We start from the raw sequence: 27,924 nt of genomic DNA on the forward strand, positions 1-27,924 counted from the left end.
GAGGGAAAACTTTTGGGGATGATGTTGATCTGAGATGGCTTTGGATGGAGGATGATCTAAGATGGTGAAAAACAGCTGTCTTCAAGACCTAGAGTGAAGAATGAGAATGACTAGAATGTGGAAGTTGATTCCACAGGTGGGAAAAAGAAAGAGAAACAATGATTGAAAGTGAGCAGTGATTTCGGATTTCAGTATTTTCACCAGAAAGGGGTTGATGGTGGACTGTGTGCATGCTGTAGAAACCAGGAGGGGGGGTGGCACAAAGCACGGAAAGAGCAGAGGGTGCAAGGCCAGAAAGAAGGTGGTAGAAGATAGAAAGATGACCAACCTGTCTGTGATGGAAAAGTGAGAGGCCAATAGACCTAGCTTCATCATGGGAGATTCCAATGATCTTGAACGCCTTGGTTTCCACATCAACAACCTGAGTAAGGTGTGAGGCAGGGGTGCCAGTCCTGAGGGGAGAGCAGTACTCCATCACGCTGCAGATGAAGGCCTTGTAGGTGGATAGGAGTTCAGATGAGCCAAGGAACGACTTTATACGAGGGAGGATGCCCAGTCGGTTGCTGGCTTTGGAGGCCAACTTTGAAATGTGGTTTGCCCAAGAAAGATCATGGCTGATTGTGAGATCCAGGAATTTCAATGACAACTTCCTCAAGAGGATTACTAAGAAGGTATATGTGGTGTACTGATAGAGAAGATGCTTAGCAGGCAGACACGAGCGGGGGAACAGTCGAGCTGGGCTGTGTTGCACAAGCGCGAGCATGGGCGTACTTTGCCCGCGGCTCTCCTTTATTACGTATGCACACGCACAAGCCGGGCGACTCCAGCATTACTACAATGCCTCAGGCGGCGCGTACACCTTATATCCCTTGCAGACCCGATGACCACGCCGACCCCTCCTCCCATCATCATGCCCCGCCCTGCATGCCCGCAGGCTACACCACACTCCTCCCTCCTAAAACTATGATTATTAAACGATCATCATCATAATAAGCATAAACAACACAAAGGACTACGGTATAATAGTAGACAAGGCACAAAAAATGAAAACAGCGAAGTATAACAGCACATCACATCACATCATATAATGCGTGAAAGCGAGCTAATGGAGCTGCCACGGCCAGGTTCCGAAGACGGAGGTGCACACAGCACCTCCCAAACTCTGGCCGCGTTACCGATATGAAGCAGCAAGGCGAAAAGCACAGCAGCCCTACACAGCGGAAACGCCCCCAGGCGGCTCATGCTGACATGGCCCTCGGCGAGGCCGTGGCGATCTTCCGAGCAAACCTCCCCCGGCACCATCAAACGCCTCCGGCCCACCTCCCCCAGGCAGACCTGATGCAGATAAACATTCCGAGGCCGGAAGCCCGCCGTCTGGAAGCCGTGGCGCCAGCGCCAGCCTCGATTGACCTTGGATGGGGGCGCTGAACAGCGCCGCTGGCTGGACGCATCCAATGCTCCAAAACAACCCACGCACCACAATCAGTTGAGACGCCAACGCCCGTCTAAACGGCCTTGAGCGAACACAGAGAGCTGCGCCCGCAACCAGAGGTGGGGGTAACGCCGACCAGCGCACCAGTCTTGGCTCCGAGTCGATCTCCGAGACCCACACGGCAGTTAGACGGTAGCAATTCCATTTAAACCACACTTCAATCATAGGCTCGTTATAAATCACTACGAACATCATTTGAACCATTGCAAACTCATTTTCCCGTACAGCGCGTTCTTTTGATAAAATCCCAGCACATGACAAAGCAACCACCCGCGGCCCGGGACAATGGAAGGCCAACCCAACCTTTTTATTCGCCACCACCGCTCCCAAAGCCACCACATCACATTGATCATAATACAAATCCCATTGATTGATCTCCGCCAAACCCACTCTCACACGGGAACTGCTGGCATTTATTTCAACAACGTTAAACTGCATCACTAGAGCAAGGAAAAACACATATGCAATGAACAGCAACCCACAACCCACATCACGAGTCCGTCTCTTGGTTGTCGACTCGATGTTGTGACTCGCGACTTCCTTTAATGCCACGGGCTCACCGCAACCTGTCGAAGCTGCCCGAACAACACCGGCGCGCATTTCCTCCCGAACGCTGCCGAAGCGCGGGAACTCATCGCGAGAGCTGATACGGCTCTCGCCGCTCCCGAACCGTACATCACCGCCGCAGGCAGCAACGAACGGCCGCTCCCGTTGCATCGACGCGGCTCCCGCCGCCAGAACCTCGCCCTCGGTACTCGACGAAGGCATCGAAGAGAGCACTGGCACACCTGGAGGTACGAACCGGAGATCCAGCCCGAGGTGCGCCAGCCAGTCCCGACCCAAAAGGGCGGGGCCCTCCCCTCGCACCACGAACACCGAGAGCCTGGCGCGTCGACCTCGGTAGCGCACTGAGACGTCGGCCCTCGCAAGCGGTGCAATCGCTTCACCGGTGTACGTGTACAGCGACAAGGCCGTCTTGACCAGGCGAACACCGCGAAGACCACGAGCCGCCTGCTCACCCATGACCGACACCGCAGCCCCGGTGTCCACACAAAACACGGTCGGCTCGCCATTCACTTCGACCTCCACCGTGAATGGCGTCGTCATCTCCGAACCAACGGAAAACAGACTCAACCGTGGTTGCATCTCCTGCTCCGGCCCGCCGGCATCGCCATGCCCCGGTTGCAGGCCGATCTCCAGGTCACTGGGGTCCTCCCGCACCTCGTCATCCAAGACCCTGCTTGACCAATCTTGACCCAAGACCCAACATCAAAAACCCTGGGAGGGTTTGCCATGCGGTCCTTTCAGGGAGAGAGAGAGGGGGAGGGGGAGAGAAAGAGAGATAAAGGAGGGGAGAGGGGAGAGAGAGAGAGAGGGGCAGAGAGAGAGAGAGAGAGGGGCAGAGAGAGAGAGAGAGGGGCAGAGAGAGAGAGAGAGGGGCAGAGAGAGAGAGAGAGAGGGGCAGAGAGAGAGAGAGAGAGGGGCAGAGAGAGAGAGAGAGGGGCAGAGAGAGAGAGAGAGAGGGGCAGAGAGAGAGAGAGAGGTTAGAGAGGTTAGAGAGGTTAGAGAGAGAGGGGCAGAGAGAGAGAGAGGTTAGAGAGGTTAGAGAGGTTAGAGAGGTTAGAGAGGTTAGAGAGGTTAGAGAGGTTAGAGAGGGGCAGAGAGAGAGAGAGAGGGGCAGAGAGAGAGAGAGAGAGGGCAGAGAGAGAGAGAGGGGCAGAGAGAGAGAGAGAGGGCCAGAGAGAGAGGGCCAGAGAGAGATAGAGAGGGGCAGAGAGAGAGAGAGAGGGGCAGAGAGAGAGAGAGAGAGAGAGGGGCAGAGAGAGAGAGAGGGGCAGAGAGAGAGAGAGAGAGGGGCAGAGAGAGAGAGAGAGAGAGAGAGGTTAGAGAGGTTAGAGAGGTTAGAGAGGTTAGAGAGGTTAGAGAGGTTAGAGAGGTTAGAGAGGTTAGAGAGGTTAGAGAGGTTAGAGAGGTTAGAGAGGTTAGAGAGAGAGAGAGAGAGAGAGAGAGAGAGAGAGAGAGAGAGAGAGAGAGAGAGAGAGAGAGAGAGAGAGAGAGAGAGAGAGAGAGAGAGAGAGAGAGCATCTTTCATTCCGGACAAATCTTACACTCTCACTATGTCTCTCCGAAAGGACCATTTGGCAACCCCCCTCACCCCCCCTCCCATCCACTTTCTCAACAACCCTCTGGAAGAGGTGCTTTCTTTCAAGGTTCTGGGTCTCACTATCTGCCATGATCTTTCCTGGGAAAGCCACATTTCCAAACTGGCCTCCAAAGCCAGTCGCCGACTGGGAATTGTCCATCGTGCAAAGTGCATCATCGGCCCACCTGAGCACCTAACCACATACAAAGCTTTCATCTGCAGCCTGATGGGGGCACTGCTCTCCCCTATGGGCTGGTGCTCCTGCCTCACACCTTTCTTGGCTTCACGCTGTGGAAACCAAGGCATTTCAGATCATTGGCATCTCCCGCGATGAGGCCGAGTCGTTGGGCCTCTCACTCTCTCACCGCAGGTAGATCGGTGGTCGTTCTGTTTTCTACCATCTCCTCTCCGGTCTCGCCCCCCCCCCCGCTGCTGTGTCTGCAATTTGTACCCACCATATTTTTGCAGGGCGCTGAAGGTCCGCCAACAACCCCCTTCTGGTAAAACTACCAAAATCACGAATCGCTGCTCACCATCACTCTTTCATTCCTCTTCCAAATCCTCAATCTTTTCTATCCCCGTTAATCCACCCCAAGCCCACCTCCTTCAAATTCCCTGCTTTACTCCCTGAAAGTCTCTGTAATGTCCATCTTGTATACCCCATGTTCCCCACCCCATCCCTTTCACAGATCTAATGTCTCTGTTCCCCACTGTTTTGTCCTTCCCACTCCCGCCCCTCTTGTCTCATGCCCCCCCCCCCCTTGCTGTGCATTGCGTGTTAGCTCTCATACGAGCCTCGACAAGGTCTACAAAAAAAAGAGGAGAGAGCAGAGAGATTGTCAGGATTGAAAGACATATTCCATGTGTTTGACCATCTCATCATTTCTGAGATTTTAGATACATCTACAAATCCTGACTCCAGCCTCCATGCTATACAGCCTTGATAACCTCATGATGCACTCATTGTGCATATTCAATAAGTAAGGGGAGAGAATGCACACCACCATGTTATCTCACTCCATTTTTTGTTCTTCGATCCTGTCGCTATTCACACACAAAAAGAAAACTTTACATATATATATATATATATATATATATATATATATATATATATATATATATATATATATATATATATATATATATATATATATAGAAGCATGGGTTGTAGGATGTTTTACATAGCAGGAACTTAACTTGTCTCACTTTTTACCTCCGCCACCGAAGGTGAAGAGGTTATGTTTTCACCCCTTTCTCGAAAGATGACCCTTATAGATCGCCGAAATAGGTGACCCTTATTGTCAGTAATTCTGTCTGTTTGTTTGGATGTTTGTTCGTTTGTCATCAGCATAATTGGTAGTAAACGTGGGCAAATTTTGACCAAACTCGGGTGGTCGGTACATCTTATGACCTCGTGCTTTGGAAATTGTGATGGTTGCTAGGGACGCTTTGGTACCCTAGCAACAACCGAAAAACCTTCAAAATCGGTACCGTTCACTCCCTAGCGACCAGGTGAGTGCATCGATACGAATGAAACTTTGCAGGTTCATGGTACTCAATGAGTACTACAACTTTGCCTCAAGACATATTGACTGATTTCGCTTAGGTCAGGGGTCAAAGGTCAATTATTGCAAAAACCGATAACATGCGAGAGCTGGAGGTGCCTTCACGCACCTCCAGCCTGAAATGCTACTCCTCCTTGGGTTATGGTCGGATGGTCATGAAAATTCACACTAATCGTCTAGAATACATTGTGCACAAATGATCGAGCCGGATTTTCGATTCAGATCTTTATTCACCCAAAGCATCCCCTCGAACTTTGGGGATTTCCAATTTCAAACCGCATTTTCGGTACTTTTCATTCAAATGGATACCGACTAGTTATAAGTAGATGGAACTGGATGAGATTTGATATGCATAATTTAAAGATGATTCCCTATCCGCTATATGACATCCATTTTGCTCTATATCTTATAGTTTCCATGCTCGGCGACCCATCGCCGCCTGCTGGCTTGTCTGTTTGTTTGTCTGTTTGCATGCAGGATATTTCAAAAAGTGGTGAACGGATTCGGATGAAATTTGGTGGACAGGTTTGGTGTGTGACAAGGACGAACTTGTTAGATTTTGGTGAAGATCCGGATCTAGATACGGCTACTAGAATTTTAAAAGTGATTCTTCACCATTGAGAGATTGGGCCAAAAACGATATAAAGCACGATATCTCAAAAAGTTGTGGATGGATTCAGATGAAACTTGGTGGACATATTGAGTGTGTGACAAGGAAGAATTGATTAAATGTTTGTGAAGATCCGGATCTGGATACGGCTACTAGAAATTTTTAAGTGATTCTTCACCATTGAGAGATCAGGCTAAACCGATATATAGCACGATATCTCAAAAAGTTGTGGACGAATTTGGATGAAACTTGGTGGCCACGTTGGGTGTGTGACCACGACGAATTGATTCCATTTTGGTGAAGATCCAAATATGCATCCGACTACTACAAATTTTTAAGTGATTCTTCACCACTGATAGTGCCAAACCCATATATAGCACGATATCTCAAAAAGTTGTGGATGGATTCGGATGAAACTTTGTGGATATGTTGGATGTGTGACCATGACAAATTAATTCGATTGTGGTGAAGATCTGAATCCGGATCCGACGACTCCATTTTTAAAGTGAATCTTCATCATTGAGAGATCGGGCTCAAAAACGATGAACAGCACGATATCTCAAAAATGTATTGGGCTTGATATGTTCTCGTGGATCAGGCATTACGGGGTGGAGGTGTGCGCTCTACCGAGTGACCTTCTAGTTTCTCTTGGGTTGGGTCTTTTTGGGTAGGTCTCTACCAGCTTTGCACAGTGAAATGGTGAAATCTTTGTCCATTGTTCACGTGAAAATTTCTCTCGTTCTGCCAGGTTTGATGGGAATTGTCGATGGACTGCAATCTTCAAATCTCGCCATAAATGTTCAATTGGGTTTAAGTCAGGACTTTGACTGGGCCACTCAAGAATATTTATTATCTTCTTATTCAGCAACTCCAGTGTGGCTTGAACTTTGTGCTTCTGATCATTGTCCTGCTGAAATGTGAATCTCCTTCCCAGTTTCATATTCATGGCTGACGCAATCAGGTTTTCATCAAGGATACTCCTGTACTTTGCACCGTCCATTGTCCCTTCTATCCTGACAAGCTTGCCAGTCCATCCATCCATCCACTGGGACCATACTCTGTGCAGAGCGTTGGTGCTGCCGAAGCAGTCTCCTTGGCTATTGGGTACAATCCTGGACGGGTCGCCATTCCGACACAGGATACCAGCATGCTGGCACTCATTTTGCCGACCTCGGAAGGATGACAGGCAGAGTCAACCCCACTTGGTATTAATTCAACAGCCGAGTGGGATTTGAACTCAGGATACTCGGATCCTAAGCCCACCACCCTAACCATTAAGCCAACACCAGGCATATGGGTAAATTGGTTGTGTAGAACCATTGTAAAGGGGGTTTAATGATAAAAGAGAAATGTGTTTTTGATTATTTTAGAATGGAGTAGAGATGCTCCCCTTTGTACTGTTTTTGAATGTCTGTGGCTGCTGGAGTAAGGGAGTAGAGTAATTTGATTTTATGAGGACCAATTGTGTCTCAAATTATAGTATAGGGGTAGACACACAACCCAACAGGCTACTCCGCTGGCGAGCCTTGTGAGGCCATGCCACCTCATCAAGTGCAACACCATATGTGCCTTGATTTTCTTCCTGAGAGATAGGATAGTTCATGGGATTAGTGGGCTGGGATAGATTAGTCCCAGGAGGGACAGATGAGTTAATAAAGGATTAGGGGGCAGTATTGAGGTGAGGGGAATTAATGGGGAAAGTGTGGAGTTAGAGCAGAGGGATTACAGGGGCAGGAGTAGAGTTTATAGTTTAAAGGGATGAGCAGAGCAGATCGATCAGGTTCGGTTAGGGCTTTCAAAAGGGCTGAAGCTGGCCGCCTGATCTGCTGCCATCACGCATTCCTGCCCTCACGACGAGAATGAGTACAGCAATGAGGCTGGCCGACAACATCTGCCAGTCCCATTTGCCTTGCCATATGCCTTGCCTTGTTTTGCCTTGTCTTACCTCATCATGCCAGATGCCTTGGCTTGCCGTGTCATCTGCCTCACCATGCCATTTATGTTACCATGCCACCTGCTGCCATGACCACTCATCTGCTGCTGTTTTCACCAGGCCATTTAGTTTGTTTGTTTCCAGGCTGATGGGCCACTTGCATGTTAAAGGTCGTTGAGGGCCATGAAGACCTTTGTTCGGTGTGGGCCAAGGGATTCCAGAGAGAGAGCAGCCACATAGTCCAGCTCATTCATTGTTGCTGCCAAGTTTGTCATACAAGGCAATTGGGGGCTACAAGATCTTTATTCAATGTGGGCCATGTGGGTCTTAAAGATCGCCACTGACAAACGGCCACGTGGTCCCACCTGGGTCCTGCAGCCAGTGGGCAATTTCATCATTTTGGGGCTTCCAGGCCAGAAGTTTAATTTTATTGATGAGGTCTCAGTGGTCACTGTGCGTGGACAAGCCGGTGCCCCGAGCTCATCAAGGGGAAAAGAGAGACCAATGCCAGGCAGTGGGGCAAGCTACTAGAGACCTTGGAATTTCAGCACAAGTTTTACAACCACAATGTGATAAGCCTCAGAATCTCTCAACCTGAGCCGAATCCCAAAATTCAAACCATGGAATCAAACCAAGCAGCAGCCCCGACCACCAAAAAAGTTCCCATCCACCAAACTCGCACACTCCCAGACACTCTGGACTCAAAACACAACACAAACACCAAACCACAACACAACCACCTGTGAGAACTCATCACAACTACTCATTGTTTATCGCTTCATGAAAGTTGGAAGGAGGGGTGGGGTGGGGGGGCGAGAACAAATGAAGAGATTGGGGGGGGAAGGGATGGATGGATGGCGGGAAGGAGTGGAGGGAGGAGTGAAGGGAGGGGATGGAAAGTGGATTCACAGTAAGTTCCACAGTTGTTCATGAACACATGGTACTCCAATCTCACAGAGTGAACACGAAGTGTAAGGAATGAATGAGTTCCCACCTGCTATTCTTTCATCTGCCATTACATTCCCTGGATCATCCAGTGCGACCACTCCTCATTTTCATAAATGCCAAGGTGAGCCAATGAAAAAAGCCAAGAATTCACAAGGTTTCGGAAAAGCGATGATAATAGAAAACTAAGACGCCAAGGTGAACAACGAATAGCCAAGATCTTGTGAAAAAAGCCAAGGAGTGGTCACACTGGGATCATCTACAATGAGTGGGTTTTGGAAACAACTCTCCCCTAATAACCTCTAAAGTACTCCACCAGGGGGTGCATCTCCGAGCATCTCTGGGCGGTGCTCAGCATGACCCCTCCAAGGTGAAGGTTACATTTTAAACTTTTGGCAGAATTAACGAAGATAATGGAACACATGTTTTTATGGGTACTTCATCATCTAACATTGTCCTGAATATCAATTTGCAATTTTATTTTTCAAAAACGACAACTGTGATTTAAAAAAAAGAAAGTCCTTTACACTGCCGTCTACTGTCTCGCCATGGCTTACAAACATCGGTTTGGTCCATCCATCCATCCATCCCTTCCATGTATTCTTCCCTCCATCCATCTGTTGATAAGGAATGGCAGGCTTGGCACCGCACAACACCACGGGGCACAATACAGGCAGGTGGGGCCTGAACTTTGTATGTCGTTCGATGTATTTTTGATTATGTTGTGCAGAGGGTCAGTGTGAGTACTTTTGCCATGTATCACCATGGCTTGCAAACAAACATACAAGCAGCTTGTGGAGCGCTCACCAAGTGGCTTAAGCACTCAAGCAAGCACTCAAGCATGGTTTTGGAGTTATGGAGGAGACACACTGACTGATTGACTGACTGACACACATTGACATTTATTATTATAGATGTCTGCATATAATCATGTATTGTATGTATAATCATGATTCATGTGAGTATGTATATAATCTATAAATAATAAGAGCTCAGTATTGGCGTCCATCAGTCTGTCTGTCCTTCCTTCTGTCCCTCCGTCCCTCCCTCCGTCAGTCTGTCCGTCCGTCCAGCCGTGTGACTATATGTCTATTATTTATGTACTATTGGAATGTGCCTTTTGACCCTTTAGACTGCTGAGACCCCTTAAACCTTTGAAGACCCTCTAAGACCCTGAGGGCTCTTAAGATGCAAAAGACCCCCAAGACCCTGAAGACCCCCAAAGGCCTTCAAAGACCCTCAAAGATCCCCAAGATCCTAAAGACCCCCAAAGACCCTGAAGACACTAAAGAGCCCTAAAGACCTCCCCCCAAGACCCCAAAGACACCCAAGACCCCCAAAAGACACCAAAGACCCTGAATACCCCATAGACCTCCAAAGACCCCCCCAAGATCCCAAGACCCAGAAGACCCCAAAAACCCCGAAGATCCCGAGGACCCAAAAGTCCCCAAAAAGACCCTGAAGATCCAAAAAGACCCTGAAGACGCAAAAGACCCTGAAGACGCAAAAGACTAAAAAGTCCCTGATGCCCCCAAAGTCACCAAAGACCCAAAAAGACCCTGAAGACCCAAAAGACCCCAAAAATACACCAAAGACCAAAAAGACCCAGAAGACCCCAAAGTCCCTGAAGACCCAAAGACCCTGAAGACCCCCAAAAGACCTTAACAACATGTCGACCCCTTACACCCTTCAGACAGATTAGACAGCTTAGACCCTTGACCACTTGGACATTATATCACGAATGAAATTTCAAATAAATACAATATCAGCAATATTACAAATACATTTATAGAAAATAAATGTTTGTATTTTGATTTGTGTAAATCATGCCAATACAGCAAATCTGTGACGTCATTTCTGCAACAACATGTAAAGAGGCGAGCGTAGTGAGCTGAACCACGCTAGTTTGTATAATGTGTTTTTATATTATAATCACATATCAATATGTGCATATTTTGTGTGTGTGTGTGTGTGTGTGTGTGTGTGTGTGTGTGTGTGTGTGTGTGTGTGTGTGTGTGTGTGTGTGTGTGTGTGTGTGTGTGTGTGTGTGTGTGTGTGTGCACACGTGCGCATATAATCATGATTCATGTACTGTACAGTGAATTCAGAAAGTATTCACACCCCTTGAATTTTTCACATTTTGTTGTTGCAGCCTGAATTTAAAATGGATTAAATTAATTTTTTTGTCACCAATTTACACAAACTACTCCATAATGACAAAGGGAAAACGTTTTTAGAAATTTATACAAATTTATTGTGAATGAAATAAAGAAATATCTAATTTGATTCAGTATTCAACCCCCTGAGTTAATACTTTGTGGAAGCGCCTTTGGCAGTGATTTCAGCTTCGAGTTTTCTTGGGTATGTCTGCATCAGCTTCACACATCTGGATTTGGAGATTTTTCTCCCATTCTTCCTTGCAGATTTACTCAAGCTCTGTCAAGTTGGATGAGGAGCATCGGTGAACAGCAATTTTCAAGTCCTTCCACAAATTCTTTATGGGATTCAAGTCTGGGCTTTGGCTTGGCCACTGATGGACTTTCACGTTCTTGTTCTGAAGCTACTCCAATGTTGCTTTGGCTGTATACTTGGGGCTGTTCACCTGTTGGAACGTCAATCGTCGCTGCAGTCTCAGGTCTTTTGCACTCTGAAGCAGGTTCTCCGAAAGGATTTGCCTGTATATGGCTCCATTCATTGTTCCCTCTATCCTTCCAAGTCTCCCAGTCACTGCTGCTGAAAAACATCCCCACAGCATGAAGCTGCCACCACCATGCTTCACGGTCGGGATGGTGTGAGATGGGCGATGAGCTGTGCTTGGTGTCCACCAGACGTAGCGCTTTGCATTGAGGCCAAGTTGTTCAATTCTCATCTCATCAGATCACAGAATATTTTGCCTTGTGCTCTCGTGCCTTTTGCAAACTCTAGGAGTGCTACCATGTGCTTTTTTCTCAGGAGTGGCTTCTGTCTGACCACTCCCCCATAAAGCCTACATTTGTGAAGTGCTGCAGAGACTGTTGTCTTTCCTGCAGGTTCTCCCATCTCAGCCAAGGAACTTTGTAGTTCTGTCAGACTGGTCATTGAGTTTTGGTCACCTCCCTGACCAAGGTCCTTCTTGCCCAGTTTTTTCAGATTGCCAGCTCTCGGAAGAGTCTGGGTAGTTCCATATTCTTTCCATTTCCCTAATGATGGAGCTCACTGTGCTCTTGGGAACTTTCAACAATCTAGAAATTGTTCTATACCCTTCTCCAGATCTATGCCTCCTCACAATTCTATATCAGAGTTCTATGGGCAGTTCCTTGGACTTCATGGTTGAGTTTCTGCTCTGAGATGCACTGTCAACTGTGAAACCTCATATAGAAAAGTGTGTTTCTTTCTAAATCATGTCCAATCAATTGAATTGGCCACAGGTGGACTCCAATTAAGTTGTGGAGACATCTCAAGGATGATCAAAGGAAATTGGATGCATCTGAGCTCAATTTGGAGTGTCATAGCAAAAGGGTTGAACACTTATTGACACATGCCATTTCAGCTTTTCACTTTTAATTGGTTTGTAAAGATTTCTAAAAAAATTCCACTGACATTATAGGGTATTACGTCAGTGACAAAAAAATCTCAATTTAACATTTTAAATTCAGCCTACAACACAACAAAATGTGAAAAAGTCAATCGGTGTCAATACTTTGTGCAGGTACTCTATGAGTGCGTGTTTCTGCACCGCCACCACCGGTCATCTCCACACACAGGTCCCAAGACTAAATGGAGCCTTCCCTGATCTTGAAGCACCCATCTCCACCCCAGCAAGGCACCACGACTCATGGACCAAGCCATCCTCTCAGTCATGCCAAAATCGCCTTCAGTCGAACTTCAGGCCTGGCCAGCCACTTTGTGAAAGCCTTTGGCCTAAAACTGTTCCCCAGCCAACCTTTCAAGAAGGTGGGAATATTTTAAGCTGTTAATGAAGTAGTAGATAGCGACCAGGGTTGCATCAGGAAGGGAATCCGGCGTAAAACCTGTGCCACATCATTATGCGGATCATAACGGATGATCCGCTGCGGCAACCCCTAACGGGAGCAGGAAGAAGAAGAAGAAGAAGAAGAAGAAGAAGAAGAAGAAGAAGAAGAAGAAGAAGAAGAAGAAGAAGAAGAAGAAGAAGAAGAAGAAGAAGAAGAAGAAGAAGAAGAAGAAGAAGGAGAAGAAGGAAGAAGAAGAAAGAAGAAGAAAGAAGAAGAAAGAAGGAAGAAGAAGGAAAAAGAAGGAAGAAGAAGAAAGAAGAAGAAAGAAGAAGAAAGAAGAAAGAAGAAAGAAGAAAGAAGAAAGAAGAAAGAAGAAAGAAGAAAGAAGAAAGAAGAAAGAAGAAAGAAGAAAGAAGAAAGAAGAAAGAAGAAGAAGAAGGAGAAGGAGAAGAAGAAGAAGAAGAAGAAGAAGGAGGAGAAGAAGAAGAAGAAGAAGGAGAAGAAGAAGAAGAAGAAGAAGAAGAAGAAGAAGAATGAAATAGTAGATAAAATGTAAAATTGGTAAAAATTCCAGTGATTTTTTTTTTCAACTTTTAGAATTTAGATGGATCCTTCACAGTTGATGTATCTGACCTTAATTTTTCTGCTCGGATATAGTTGCTTAATGGGGAACAAATGTGTTAAAATGGGGGGTGGGGGGTGTTCATCTTAAAAAAAATACAATGGTCTTTGTTGATTCAAACACTAATTAAATAAAATGAAAACTGCTCACCTGCATGTCTCCATGACAGAAGGTGCATGACAAAGCGTGTTGTCCATCTTTGGTCCAATGTCCTGCACCTCCTGCTGGTCCAGCATAGCGCTCAATTGGTACACCCGATTAACGCATCCGACATACACAGAACTATTTGGACCTCCGATTGAAAGCAACCTGCCAGAAGCTTCCAGTGCCATGGAGGCATTCAAGTGGAACGATTTGGCACTTGGGATGCAGAACAACAGGTGTGGAATCAGAATAAGTGGCAAGAGCATCTCTTCACCTGCCATGACTTTCTGGATCTTGAGGTCTTGCACCTTTGGGATTCAGATTCAGGATTTTAGTACATTTTTCAAAATCCGTATCCCTTTACTTCCTCTTTTTCAAGAAGCATGAGTAGATCCACATTCCAATAACAAGGGTGTAGCAAGTTCCTGAGGTCAGGTTCACATCTGCGTTTCCTCTGTTTTAGTTCCACTTTTGAAACACATCTCAGGGATCTGAAAAGTCCACAAAGCTTTTCGGTCAACACCGAGGTAAGAATCCTGCACTTTGGATATAAAGAGAGATGCTCACATAAGTTTAGATGCTCACATTATTCATAGGAATAGTCATTCTTCGCTATAAATTATCACTCAAGATCACCAAGCATTACCAATAACACAACTTGCCAGAGAAAGAATACGAGGAGCTTTTAATCTTCAACATCTGAGGCAATGGGACTCAGACCTTCCACCATTCGTCAAGTTTTGTAATTGTGATTCAAGGTTTTTTTGGGGGGTTTTTTTGTATACCTTGTCGAGGCTCATGAGAGAGCTAACACACAACACACAGCAAGAGGGGCATGAGACAAGAGGGGGGGGGGGGAGTGGGAAGGACAAAACAGTGGGAAACAGAGTCATTAGGAGATCTGTGGAAGGGAGAGGGATGGGATGGGGAACATGGGGAATAGAAGATGGACATTATAGGACTTTCAGGAAGGAAAGCAGGGAATTTGAAGGAGGTGGGCTTGGGTGGATTACACTGGTCTGCGTCATTTCAGAGGTCTAGGTTTTCTCAAAGGTTCCTATATGCTTTTTGCATGCTGAATTTATAAATGTATCTCATTTCGCTCAATCAGGTCAAGTTTTTAGATGCTATCTCAATTTTAAGGAAAAGAATAATCAAAATTTTTGTTTTTTTAATTAGCATTTTTTTAAAATTCAAAATCAGACTTACATTGACAGAAAATGTACAAACTATATATAAAATGACGCACAAGTACACTTAATGTGAAATTCAACATTAAAAAGACGAAGGAAAACAGCGACTGCTGGAGCGACTGAAGTTGGGTGTTGCCAGAAACAACGATTTATCTATATTTTTCTGAAATTGAAATGAAAGTAATTGAGAAGGCACTTTCTTCCACATTAAATGTACTTGTGTGTCATTATATGTATAGTTTGTACATTTTCTGTCAATGTAAGTCTGATTTTGAATAAAAAAAATGCTAATTAAAAAACCAGAAAATTTGATTATTTTTTTTTCCTTAAAATTGAGATAGCATTATTCAATTCAAAAACTTGACCTGATTGAGCGAAATTAGATACATTTCTAAATTCAGCAAGCAAAAAACATATAAGAACCGTTGAGAAAAACTAGACCTCTGCAAAAAATATTTCAAATGCAGCCCAGTGTTATCGGGGGTAGAAAAGATCGAGGATTTGGATGGGGGATGATAAGAGGTGGTGGTGAACAGCTGTTTTGAAAGCCTGGAGGGAAGAATGGGATTGAATAGAGTGAGGGAGTTTATTCCAAAGGCGGGAAAAAAAGAGGAATGAAAGAGTGAACAAAACGTTTCCCTTAAATCGAAGCCATTCCAGACACGACGACTTTTTGGTACACAAGATAGCGTAATTTACTATATTGTAACCGATGTAACCTACAATGATTTTTATTATTCATTGAAGTGTGTACTAAATCTTAGTTATTAATTTAGTTACTGATTGCTATTACTCATTTCTGTGCTCCCACCCAAGCTGTGCCCAAGAAGGCCATTCCCTCACCCACCCTTCCTTGCTCCATCGAGATCACAAACATTAACACAATTATCTTCCACTTAATTCATTGTCTCACCTTTCCGTTTATGACTCTCGCAGTGTGCGCTCGCTGGCTCTTCCACTCTTCAGCACGATAAAGGAACTCTCAATCATAATAGCTGAGCAAATACTTCCTCATCTAAATATTTTATCATCACCAAACACGAGTTCATTGCGGTTTGGAGGTTTTTTTATTTTGTTTTTTTTTTCCATCTTCCTCAAATTTCTTCACCTTGCTCTCCTTTCCTCCCACCACTCATGATCACCCACCTCCCACCCCCTCACAATATCTTCCCTCCCATGAACATTTCCATCATGTTTCTGACTTATTCTTCATACTGAACTAAAACGTTCCACGTCATAACAATCATTGACATATAATTTCCACATTATCATCTTCACCCCCGAGCACCTCGGAGCAAAATGGGGAGAGTGAACATGTGGAGGGGAAAGGAGCGAGGAGGGGTGGGGGAGCGAGTAAGGGTGTGGGAGCGAGGAGGAGTGTGGGAGCGAGGAGGGGTGGGGGAGCGAGTAAGGGTGGGGGAGCGAGTAAGGGTGGGGGAGCGAGGAGGGGTGTGGGAGCGAGGAGAATGTGTGGGAGCGAGTAGGGGTGTGGGAGCGATTGGTGGAGGGGGAGCGAGTAGGGGTGTGGGAGCGAGTAGGGGTGGGGGAGCGAGTACGGGTGGGGGAGCGAGTAGGGGTGTGGGAGCGAGTACGGGTGGGGGAGCGAGTAGGGGTGTGGGAGCGAGTACGGGTGGGGGAGCGAGTAGGGGTGTGGGAGCGAGTACGGGTGGGGGAGCGAGTAGGGGTGGGGGAGCGAGTAGGGGTGGGGGAGTGAGTAGGGGTGTGGGAGCGAGTAGGGGTGGGGGAGTGAGTAGGGGTGTGGGAGCGAGTAGGGGTGTGGGAGCGAGTAGGGGTGGGGGAGCGAGTAGGGGTGTGGGAGCGAGAAGTGGTGTGGGAAGGAAGACAGTGTGAGGTGAAAGAAAGGGAAGGTGTACATGGGGTGGAGCGTTAATTATGATTCATACCGCCTCATCAAAATGATTCTGCAAGGAATAACAGTGAAGATGGAAACAAAATAATGTCTGAAATCCATTTTCTACCGGTCATACTATAAACACGGCCGGACGCATCCAGAGCCAAGCAGAACGGACACAAACGCTGCTCGGACACATCCAAAATCAAACTCCCGGCCGATCACAAATTGGATTTCCGGTTCCGGTTCTTGAGCGACGGTGGCGGTTCTGCTTCAGGGTCTCTGCCGACTTTCTCAAGGATAAGTTTTCTGGTCGTTTTTGTCATGTTTTTACTGTCATTTTGCTATCGTTGTGTTTACTGTGTGTTTCTAGTTCGGTCTTGTGGTAAAACTTGTGCTAATTGTGGAGTTTTCGTCATATTTTCATTTCGGGTTTTCTTGAGGCCTACCCTTCTTCCCGTTCGTGTGCACAATCGTGTTTATTGTATTTTCTCCTTTTAACCATCAGTTTTTATTTTCTCCACTTTTCCCTCCATCCTCCTTCTTTCCATCTCAACTATACCCTCCGTTTCATGTCTTAAAATATAAAAATATATATTTTCCCTCATTTTGTACCCCATGTGACTTCCTGTACAAACTCTTCTTCCTCCTTCTTCTGCTGATCTACCATTACTTTTGTCAACCCACATTCACCATACACCTTCACAATCTTTTCTTCAACCTTTCCTTTACCTAATCTTACTTAATCTTTTACTTTTTTTAAATCTTTACTCCTTTAATCTCTCACTTGACACCTCCTGAAACCACGTTTCTCTATCCACTCTTCTTCTTCCTGTAACTTTCGTCAAACTACCAGTACCAGCTTCATTCTGCATTTGCCGATACAAATTCACGAACACCGACATGATTTTTCTTCAACCTTTCCTTTTCCGAATCTTACGAAATCTTTATAAAAAATTTTTTTTAAATAAGAAACAAAACGGTCTCATAAAATGCTCCAACTTCCTGTTTCACACGTGTGGTTCTCAGTATTGCATCATAATTAGCTCCTCTTTTTCTTCTTCAAAAGGCTGTTTTCAATTCGACCTTTCCTTCATCCTGAGTCTAAAACGTCCCACTGTTACAAAGTTTCTTTTCTCCATTCTCTTAATTCACCTTTATTGCATCCCTCACGTCATGTCTTTAATCGCATCTGTAACTTTAAAATTTTAAAATCCCAGATTGCAATGTTTGTTCATGTTCCATCAATCGTCCTTTTTTTCCAACTTCAGTGCCAATTCACCACATCTACTTGCATCTACATCCTCCTAACCCCTCATCTGTTATCCCCTCTCCTTACCCCTCCCATCTTGTACCTCATCCTACCTCTGCTCTTGGCACCTCTTCACTGTCTTCTGCTTCAGTATCAGTTCCTCTTCTGCTGTCCCAAAGTGTGTGGTGTTCTAACATCTTTGGACCCCATTCTAACCCAACAGATATCTCACTCTCTCAATCAGTACACTCGTCACCACAAGCATGCTCCTTCCTTCCTCCTAGCACACCTCCCCCTCTTCCCAACCCCTCAAACCTTGTTCCTCCCCCGACCTGCTCCCTTATTCACCACACCTCTACCAAGTCTCATTCTTCCCCTCTCCCTACCTCTCCCATCACCCTCCTGCACCTTGAACATGCGTGCTCTCATCGTCTCTGCTCCCTCTCAACCACCCCTTCCAAAGCAACCTTCACACTCTTTCCCCTTCCATGCTTCCCTCTCACCTTTCTCAAAAACACCCCTCTCACCCTTCCCAAAGTTGCCCCTATTCACATCCACAAAGGTGCCTCCTTCCACCCCATCACTCCACCTCCTCCAATCTTCGACTGCCCTCTGCCCCTCTCTTATTACTCCCCACTGTACTTCAACCCATCGCCGAGTCTTTTCTCCTCCTCATCCAGCCCTCTCTCCAAGCTCTTCTGCAATCCCCCACACTCTTTCAAAAACTCTCCTTACCTCCATCCTCCCTCCTTCCTCACCCTACCCTCCCCCTCCCCTCCCCTACCCTGCACCCAAAGCCTCCTCCCCTCCCTCTTCCTTAACAGTGTGGACCTTAAACATCTGAGGCCTTCGCTTAAACCTCACAGATCTTTCCATACAGGTTGCCAGTGACAAACCAGACATAATCTGCTTAACAGAAACTTTCCTCCAAGATGTCTCGGACTCACTTGTATCTCTCTCTGGTTACTCCCGCCTCCGGTATGACAGACCTGATCCTCGTCCGAGTAGCGGAGTTGCTCTCTTTATCAAAGACTCTATTCCTCATTCACCATGCACTGCCCTCTCAACCACACACCCCGAGGAATACCTCTGGCTACGGCTTCCCCACTCCCACCTGCTTTGTGCTTGTGTGTTATACCGTGCACCAAACAGTGATGACTCCATTTATATCTCGCTCTCTGAAAACATTGACCAACTTTTATCTTCTCATCCAAACTCTCTCTTCCTCATATGTGGTGACTTCAACTGTCATCATGCCAGTTGGCTAGGTGTGGGTACCTCTATCACTTGTCATGGCATTTCAGCAAAAGACTTCTGTGACTCATTGGGACTGACCCAATCTGTCAACTTCCCGATCCAGATCTCAACCAATGGTACTCCATCTCTTCTGGATATGATTTTGACCAATTTCCCTGAAAATACCTGCTGTTCTTCCTCCGCTCCAATTAGTTCATTTGACCACATGCTTGTCAAAGTAGACGTCATCAACCCATGTGCTCTTGGTCACCCTCTCTCTGTTCTGTTCACCCTATCATTTGCTCAAGGTCATCTGCCATCTGCTTGGAAATCAGCAAACATTACTGCTCTGTATAAAAAAGGTGCCTAAAACAGATCCCTGCAACGACAGACCAATCAGCCTTCTCTCAATCATCACAAGCTTATGGAATCCATCATCGCTTCAGACATTAAATCCTTCCTCTTCTCCAATGGCTTGATTACTGATCATCAATTTGGATTCAGACCAGGTCACTCTACCTTGGATATGCTGCTTCTGCTCTCCCAAAAATGGATGGAGGTCCTCAATGCCAGACATAAAATCAGAGCCAAATATAACTTCCAAAATCAAGAATCACTGTTCACCTTCACTCATTTATTCCTCTTTTCTTCCCACCTCTGGAACAAACTCCCACAGACCCACACTCTCTTCAATCCCACTCCTCCCTTCAGGTCTTCAAAACAGCTGTTCACCACCACCTCTTATCTTCCCCGATCCAAAACCACGATCTTTAGTACTCACATTAATCCACCCCAAACACACCTCCTTCAAATTTCCTGTTTTCCTTCCTGAAATTCCCTGTAGTACTGTAGTCTTGTTTACCCCTTGTACCCCACCCCATCCCTCTCCCTTCCACAGATCTTCTATTGTCTCTGTTTCCCACTATTTTATGTTTCCTTCTCCTGCCACATTATCTGTGCTGTGTATTAGCTCTTACACGAGCCTCGACATGGTATACAAAAAAAAAAGAAGGTTGTAGAGAAAACGCATATAAAATGGAATAAAGGTTAAAATGGGAGGGCGGAAGGAAAACAAAGTGAGGGCCTCGGCTGACGTTCCACAACATGGTCAAAAATGGTTGTGGACTCCTATTAATAGTAATTACAAACAATATCTCTGGTAGACTGCCATTTAAGTTAAAATGTGGTGTCTGGACTCTCGGTGATCATTTATATTGAGAGTCTTATTTAGTCAAATATTCAATACCTCGAATGATCAGCAGAATTAACATGTTCTTCTTAACTTGGCAAACGTATTGTTACAAACATCGCCTCTGGATAACTCCAAGAGGATGGTGTATCCCGAGAGACCACGAAAGCTGTTGATAACTCTTAACTCACGCCGGATCTTCTCGCCTAGAGTCGGTTTACCGTGCCGTTGAGTTAAGTGTGGCAGACAGGGAACCGTGCCAGCGACTGCCCGGCGGTTAATTACTTGGCCAAGCGAACCAACGCCAAGTGCCGCATTACGTGGGCTCCCGTTACGAGAGTTTCGGATGAATTGACCCTGGGAACGCCATCTTGGACCAACCACAAGCAGGATAAATCAACACGTATCGACTATCGACACTTTCATTAATTTATTGCACAGGCTGGTGAAGAAATTAAAGAGCAGAGAATGACAGGAGGAATAATGGAGAGAAAAAAGAAAAAAAGAAAATGGCAGGAGAATTAAAACATCAAAAATGATGGGAAAAAAAAGAAATGGTATGTAATTCACCACGATTGAAACGCATATACAGTACATTTACTCGTAACCTTACGTGATCACCCCCGCCTTGGAGTACTTACGACAATCACTTACTAAGAACTGCAACACTGTATACATACACCCGATGAATGACACAGAGAGGAGGGTGGAGGGTAGAGATCATCGAGGGAGATAAGAAAAGAATGGGGACTATAGCATGCCCACAGCTAACCTGCAGTTGGAGTGACCATCACCATGACTCAGTGCCTGAACTCGCTCCTTGTCCTCCCATTGTGGGGCAGAGCCCCGATGGTCTGGGGTCCATGCCGGAGCCCGTCCAACCTGTGCGATGATCCGCAGCTCCAGGACGGCTCGTTCCATTCAAATATCTGGGAATTTGCGTTCGGAGGCGGCACTGTCCTAGCTGTGGTGCTGAAGGTGCTGCACTGGGACATGTTGTGTGAAAGCCGCCATGGAGAAAAGTGAATGGGAAGAAGTGCAAAGAAGAAGAAAACGTGCATGGGGAAATGCATGTAATGCGAGAGGGAAAAGCGTGAAACTCTGTTCTGTAGACACGAACTGTTAGCGTGGAAATCTCGGCTCTCTCTATTTCCTGTGAGATATCCTTCCTGTGAGAGAGAGAGTGAACTGAGTGGAGTCTTCCCTTTTATCTCTCCAGTCTGTGGGCAGGTGCTCGCTCCAAGCTATTTGAACATGGCCGGTTGTCAACTTCTAGTCAAAAAATAAAAAAAAATATTTTTCAAAAAAAAAATGCAAATCACAAGGACATACAGGTAACGGCTGTGGACGCAAGGACCCTGCGTGGTGTAATTGCTTTTGCTGGCATCGGTGGTTGCTTGACGACCCACCCGTCCATGGAGTTATCCGTGGCCGGTGGCCTCAGGGTCAGTTGTGGCAGCGGGTCTGAGTACACACCTCGTGAGACCAACACATGTGCCGATGCCATAACATTTGACGTCAGGACTGGAATTGAACGCGATTAGCATGCCTCAAAATTGTAAAGGAGTGTAGTGGGGTGCAAATTTTATTTAAAAAAAAAATTGGGCAGCTATGTTGTTTGAGAATAAGGAGAGTTTTCTGTGGCCGGCAGCCTCAGGGTTGGAGCAGCTTGTGCCGATGCCGTAACAATATTATTACCCTGTATTGGTTTATATGATAACCCTGTGTTGGTTTATATCACTATGGATCCAGGGTTTGAGTTCAACCATGAATGGATGAAATTGGGATCCTCTCGAACACCCGATCCTGAGGCTGCCGATTACAGATAACTCTGCACACCAGCGGGTTGCGAAATAACCACAAACGTCGATGGATATTGCCAATCCCAGCAGAGTTACTATACACTACTTTGTGTGTTACCATTTCCGGTGGATGACCTCACCAAGCGAGTTTCGTGCCCTTGATGCGTACTTGCGTTAACTTACTGTATCAGGTGCTGCCAAATACGCACCAGCTTAATAAGAGCAAATTAGTGGGACAGAACTTCCAGGTGAACCTGTGTGCAGACTACATTGGACAAATGGAGGAAAAGACAGAACAAGCTGGGTACATTCATAACAAGCAGGTTTATTTTTAATGAGACCAATAAAAGGGCATGTGGCACAGTAATCAAAGGTTTTATTACAAAGCAATACGTACAGCAGGGTAAAGCAAGGATTTGTGAGGTGTGGCAAAAGAAATGCAAGTATTTACAAGACATAGACACGGTGCAGAGTTATTCCAATCAAAACTTCCACAATCTTAACCTCTGGTAGCTTATACAACCTCTCCACAACCTCTGGTAGCTTATACATGTTGCTGCGTTTGAGCCTGGGGAGTAACTGCTGAAATCTATCTATTCGGGTTCTTCCCGACATCTTTGTTCTTTGTTCCTTTCATGCTTCCTTCTAATTTTTTTATTCATTCTAATTCTTGCTTTTTCTTCTCTTTCACCTCTTTTACTCTATTTCTCTCTTTCATTATCTATCTAATGAGAAGTGAATTCTTGCAGGAAGTTTTCTGTAAGGCTCACTTTTTTTTCGTATACAATGTCGAGGCTCGTACAAGAGTACACACAGAACGTATAACGAAGGGAGAAGGAGACAAGAAGGGCAGGAGAGGAAAGCACAAAACACTGGGGAACAGAGACATTAGATCTGTGGAATGGAGAGGGATGGGGTGGGGTACGCGGGGTAAACAAGATGGACATGGCAGGGACTTTCAGGAAGGAAAGTAGGGAATTTGAAGGAGGTGGGTTTGGGGTGGATCAACAGAGGTAGAAAAGATCATGGTTTTGGATGGGGAAAGATAAGAGATGGTGGTGAACAGCTATTTTGAAGACCTGAAGGGAAGAGTGGGATTGAACAGTGTGGGAGTTTTTTTATAGTTTTTTTTTGTACTCATTGTTGAGGCTTGTATGAGAGCTAACACACAACGCATAGCAAGGGGGTCATGAGACAAGAGGGGTGGGAGTGGGAAGGACAAAACAGTGGGGAACAGAGACATTAGGAGATCTGTGGAAGGGAGAAGGATGCGGCGGGGAACACGGGGTATACAATATGGACATTATAGTCCAGCAGTGAAACAGCGATTTTCACCCTAACCCAGAATTCACGGATATAGTTTTTTTTTTTCTGTGGAATATGCATCTATAGGACCTATATAAAGATATCCAGGTGGGTGTGAAGTTCTCACCCTTGGGCAATTTGAAATATTCAACTTTTAAAAATGGCCGACATGCGTATCATTATTTTTCAATATATATGGACTTTCAAAACATGTACAGTGTCACTTTTGCAGTCAATACTCATATATTAGGCCTTAAAAATCAAAGAATAATAATATGCATGATATTGATTAATTTTTGTTGGCAGCCATCTTGACGCAGCATCACATAACAGAACAACCAAGCTCTGGGTAAATTGTTTGATCAATCCTGTTCTCACCATCATGAAGTATGTTAGAGCGGAGAGGGAAGGAGATTGGCCACTTCATCTGGCGGCTGTCAATGAGATGATGCCCCTCTTCTTTGCGGCTTCACACTTCAACTACGCTCGTTATGGCCTCTATTACTTAAGGGCAATGGCAGAAATTCCCGAAGACGTACGTCAACACTTCATGAAGGGGGAACATACAGTTACGAATCTCCACCCGCCGGCGTGCGAACGTCCGCTTTTTAGCCGAATCGTGGCCGTACGCCCACCGGACGGACAATTCAGTCGCGACTTTTCGGAACAACGCCGAAAACCAGTCACGGGTGTGCTCCAAGCGCACACCACGGCCTAGTCAATATTCTACCCGCACGCGATAGGGTCAATCGCCGAATTGTCGATATACCTAATTATTCGCGCGGGCAGCCTACCGAGAGACCGTACCTCAGCGAGGTCTGCTTGGACACGAACCGCTTAAGCAGTTCATTCCGTTCTGGGATAACCGAGCGGGGTATTATCGCGAGACCTCGCTGGACCCGATTCATTTATCGGCTATTAAAAAGCCCGCTATTATTCCGAAGGCAAGAGAGCAGTTCAATTGGGGAAAGAGGGCAAAACGAACGGGTGACATTTAAACAAGCACATTTATTTTTTACACGTATACAATCAAGCAATGGAATTGGTGGGAAGGGACAAGACGCGAGCAAGACAAAGCGCTACGACCATCTATTTATTATGTACAGTCACTTATACAGTTCTACTTGCGGACATGGCACCACAACATTCATTTGAAAGCAAAGAAAAGCACCAGGACAGACGAGGGGCAGACTGGACCTCTTTGGGTCTTTATTGCACGGAGCGGTGTAGACCGCAGAGGCTCCGCGAGGCCGCGCAGGTTACCTTCCTCGCTGAGGCGACCCATGACGCTCCCTCCCCACAGAAGCTAGCGTAACCGCGGCTCGGCTGCGGCCTGGTGGTACGGGCCCTGGCCGGCAACGCCTGAGAGGAACGAACGGGCCTTTGCTCTTTTTGAGTTGATGCTCTCTTTAAGAACTCGTTCGTCCCTCAGCGATGCTCGGACCGTTCCGAAGCCCGATCACCTCAGACCGTTCGGAGCTGGTTAACGAGCTCTCTCCGGCTCGCACACGAACACGCAGCTCCGCGCGGCACAGCAGGCTTAGTCGCGCTCGTGTCTCCTCCGCTCTCCTCAGTTTCTCCACTGACTGCAGGCTTCAGGCTCCCGACTTCCACGCGGCTCCTCGACCTCTCCAGACTGACACTCCACCGACTCAGGACCGCGAACTGGCGCTCCGCTCCCCCTTATATCAAGTCCGTGAGGCGAGATCTGACCTTCGATCCCTCACCTCTGACCTCCACTGACTCCGCCCCTTTCGATCTTTTGATCCGAATTCTGAGGCGAAGCTTGGAGCGAGTGGACGTGCGCGAGATCACCAACGCTGAAGGGAGAAGGAAACCACCGCGTTTGTTTGCAGCAATGCTGTTTGATGCGGACTCGCCGTGGCTGGTGCCAAGATGGCGTCGTTTCGGAGACGAAGGTAAGGCGATGTTGTTCGTGTTGAGTATTGGGGGAGATGCGGTTTGGGAGATGGTGAGGAGATGTCGTTGTTGTGGAGAGGGTGGTTGGTGGTTGGCATGGTGGAGAAGGTGGTTGGTGGTTGGTGGTTGGCATGATGGAGAAGGTGGTCGGTGGTTGGCGTGGTGGTTGGTCCAAAATAACGATAGCAAAAGAAAAACGGCTAACTCAAAGATCACAGTCCGGGTGACACGAATAATTGCCATTAGACAACGGTGGGGAAATATAACTGAACACGGACTTATCGGCATAACTGACTAAGGACCTATATGGTGTTCTGCGAATTTCTACAGCCGTAACAATACTATGCACCACAATCCTGGTTTGTTCAATGGTATCTGGAGTGACATGGCCATCATGACCACATTCATGAGGTATGGTCATGTTCAAAGTGGCATCAGTGGAATCACACTCAGGCCAGAAACACTAAAGACGTGGGCATACAGCTTACATGTGTGTAACACCATCGTCAGCAATCTAGATTTGATGAGAACACAAGAGCAACACAAACCACCTTCCCAAAGTAATCACAAGGAGGAGATGAACGCCAGGGTCAAATCGGATGCCAAAGACAGGAAAGCTCTACGAGATAAATTAGAGGTCTGCATAGATCCACTGCACTCCGAGCATCACCAAGAGGGCCTGGTGAATATAGTCACTGGACAAGTATCAATACACCCCTCACTCAATGTGGATAATGCTGTACACCTCAGGACCAAGCAGATGGAGTCATTTGAAAAGGATTGGCCTGCTAGCTTTCATGAAACTATTCACAATTGTGTCACAACAATGACAGTATCTCGAAAGCATATCAAAGTCAACGACATGAAGATGTTTGATATGGAGATGATCTATGCCAGAGCAATGGCTCTGCAGTGCAGTCTTCAAAACTTTGACACAAGTAGTCTGATGGCACATGAACTGGCACCAAAACCAGCATCAATGTTTGACGACAGCAGAAACATGAAGGCGGCAAAGACAAAGTCAGTTCTCAAGAATGATCTGAAGGTTGAAGTGGCAGGGCGACATGCACATGTTGACGTATCATTCTTGGATGGATGTGCAGTGATGTGGGTGGTGTCATGGCCAACATGTGGAATCGTACAGGACTTCCTCAACAACTTCCGTCATCACATCCAAGGCCACATGGAGTCAAGTGATGTGTACCTCGAGTTTGACAAGTTTGTAATCAATAAATAATTATCATCATTATAATGTATGAAACATTCACTTACCCTTGGTAGTAGTAGTAGTAGTGTATGGTTTAATCATATAATATTGTACCATACTAATTTCTATTTGCATACACATGTATGTATAAGTGTTTCTTTGCATTACTTTGATTTCACAATTATTTCCACAGATACAATGTCGGCAGCATCAAGGAGTCCAGCAGAAGCGACAGGGATCAACCGGGTGTATACACTACGTCCTGCAGCCAGGTTGCCACCTCAGAAAGTAGTACTCACAGTGAGCAACAACAAGAAACAGTTGATCGAATTGATCGTGGCTGACCTTGTGTCTCATAAGGATGTGCTGAAAGGGAAACTTATTGTCACTGGTAATGATCCAATCCCTGTAGAGATCAGCCAAGGTGCAGTTTCCCGAAGAGTTGAGATGGCCATCACACATGAGGAAGCAGATACAATGATCATCCAACAAGTGGCTTCTGTTGGAGCTGCTCAGGTTTTGGTTGTAGCCGATGACACAGACGTATTTGTCTTGTTATGCCACTTCGTGTTCCACGGTGATATCACTAGACATATCATGATGATATCCCCAATCAGAGGAAGGACCGTCATTGACATCAACGCCAGTGTAGACAATAATTGTGCTATCATGGGACATCTTCTGGCAGCTCATGGTCTTACAGGATGTGACACTGTCGCAATATATCATGGTATCGGGAAAGGGAAGGCTCTGAAAGTTCTGAGGTCAAACACTCACTCTCTCTCAAAGGTTGGTGACATAACCACCTCTCTTCCCGATGTACTCCGACAGGCAACACCATTCATGTTATCCTGCTATGGCCACCCTGAGTGTGATTCAATGACTGCAGCCTGACAGAAGATGTGGTCCACAAAAGTATCACGCAATATTGGTGCTGCCCCAAAGCTTCAAAGGCTTCCACCAACAAATGAGGCATTCAGAGAAAATGTAGCCAGGGCACATCTACAGGTAGCCATATGGAGACAGTCGTTGCAGCTGAACCCGCCTGACATGAATCCCCTCGCACACGGATGGACAAGACGAGATGGTTCCACATCTCTGATACCAGCTACTGTTGCTGATAACGTGACTCTCGCGCCTGATGAGATATTGAAGATGATCAAGTGCTCTTGTGACAGTGACATGCCATGTAAATCTAAGAGATGTGGATGTCACGATGCCAACATGGCTTGTACTGCATTTTACGCATGCCAAGGAGGAGATGGGTGTTTCAGTCAGAACACCAGGGAGCACATTCAGGCAGAAGATGCTGATGAAGATGATATAAATGATGATGGGAACGATGAGATCGAGACTGATGATGATTAATTTGATCATACCAATATGACTATTACTAGGTTTCTTACTTCTACATAAAGTAAACTTGGAGAGTTATTCGTGCTATTAGGTGCTAGGTGAATATGCACGTCCAAATTTATGTAAAACGTAATCTACATGAATCCGCTGGACTTTAGGGTCCATTAGGATATATATATATATATATATATGTATATATATATAT

The 27,924-nt window shown here is 46.1% G+C and overlaps 1 protein-coding gene and 1 pseudogene across 1 annotated transcript in view; one reads left to right on the forward strand and one right to left on the reverse strand.

Moving 5' to 3' along the window:
* The window catches only part of LOC147008755 (plexin-D1-like), a 237,618-nt gene extending 223,724 nt beyond the window's left edge, over window positions 1-13,894 (reverse strand). Inside the window, exon 1 of the mRNA XM_085864192.1 lies at window positions 13,414-13,894. Within this exon, the coding sequence (XP_085720318.1) occupies window positions 13,414-13,688 (275 nt within the window). The 5' untranslated portion in view covers window positions 13,689-13,894. The remainder of the gene's footprint in view (window positions 1-13,413) is intronic.
* Window positions 13,895-20,978: 7,084 nt separating this feature from the next.
* On the forward strand, window positions 20,979-27,860 carry LOC147008758 (uncharacterized; annotated as a pseudogene).
* The last annotated feature ends 64 nt before the right edge of the window (window positions 27,861-27,924 follow it).

Source organism: Eptatretus burgeri, chromosome 18 (assembly GCF_056783735.1).
Source record: "Eptatretus burgeri isolate ZD-2024b chromosome 18, Ebu_testis_v1, whole genome shotgun sequence".
Classification (NCBI taxonomy): Eukaryota; Metazoa; Chordata; class Myxini; order Myxiniformes; family Myxinidae; genus Eptatretus; species Eptatretus burgeri.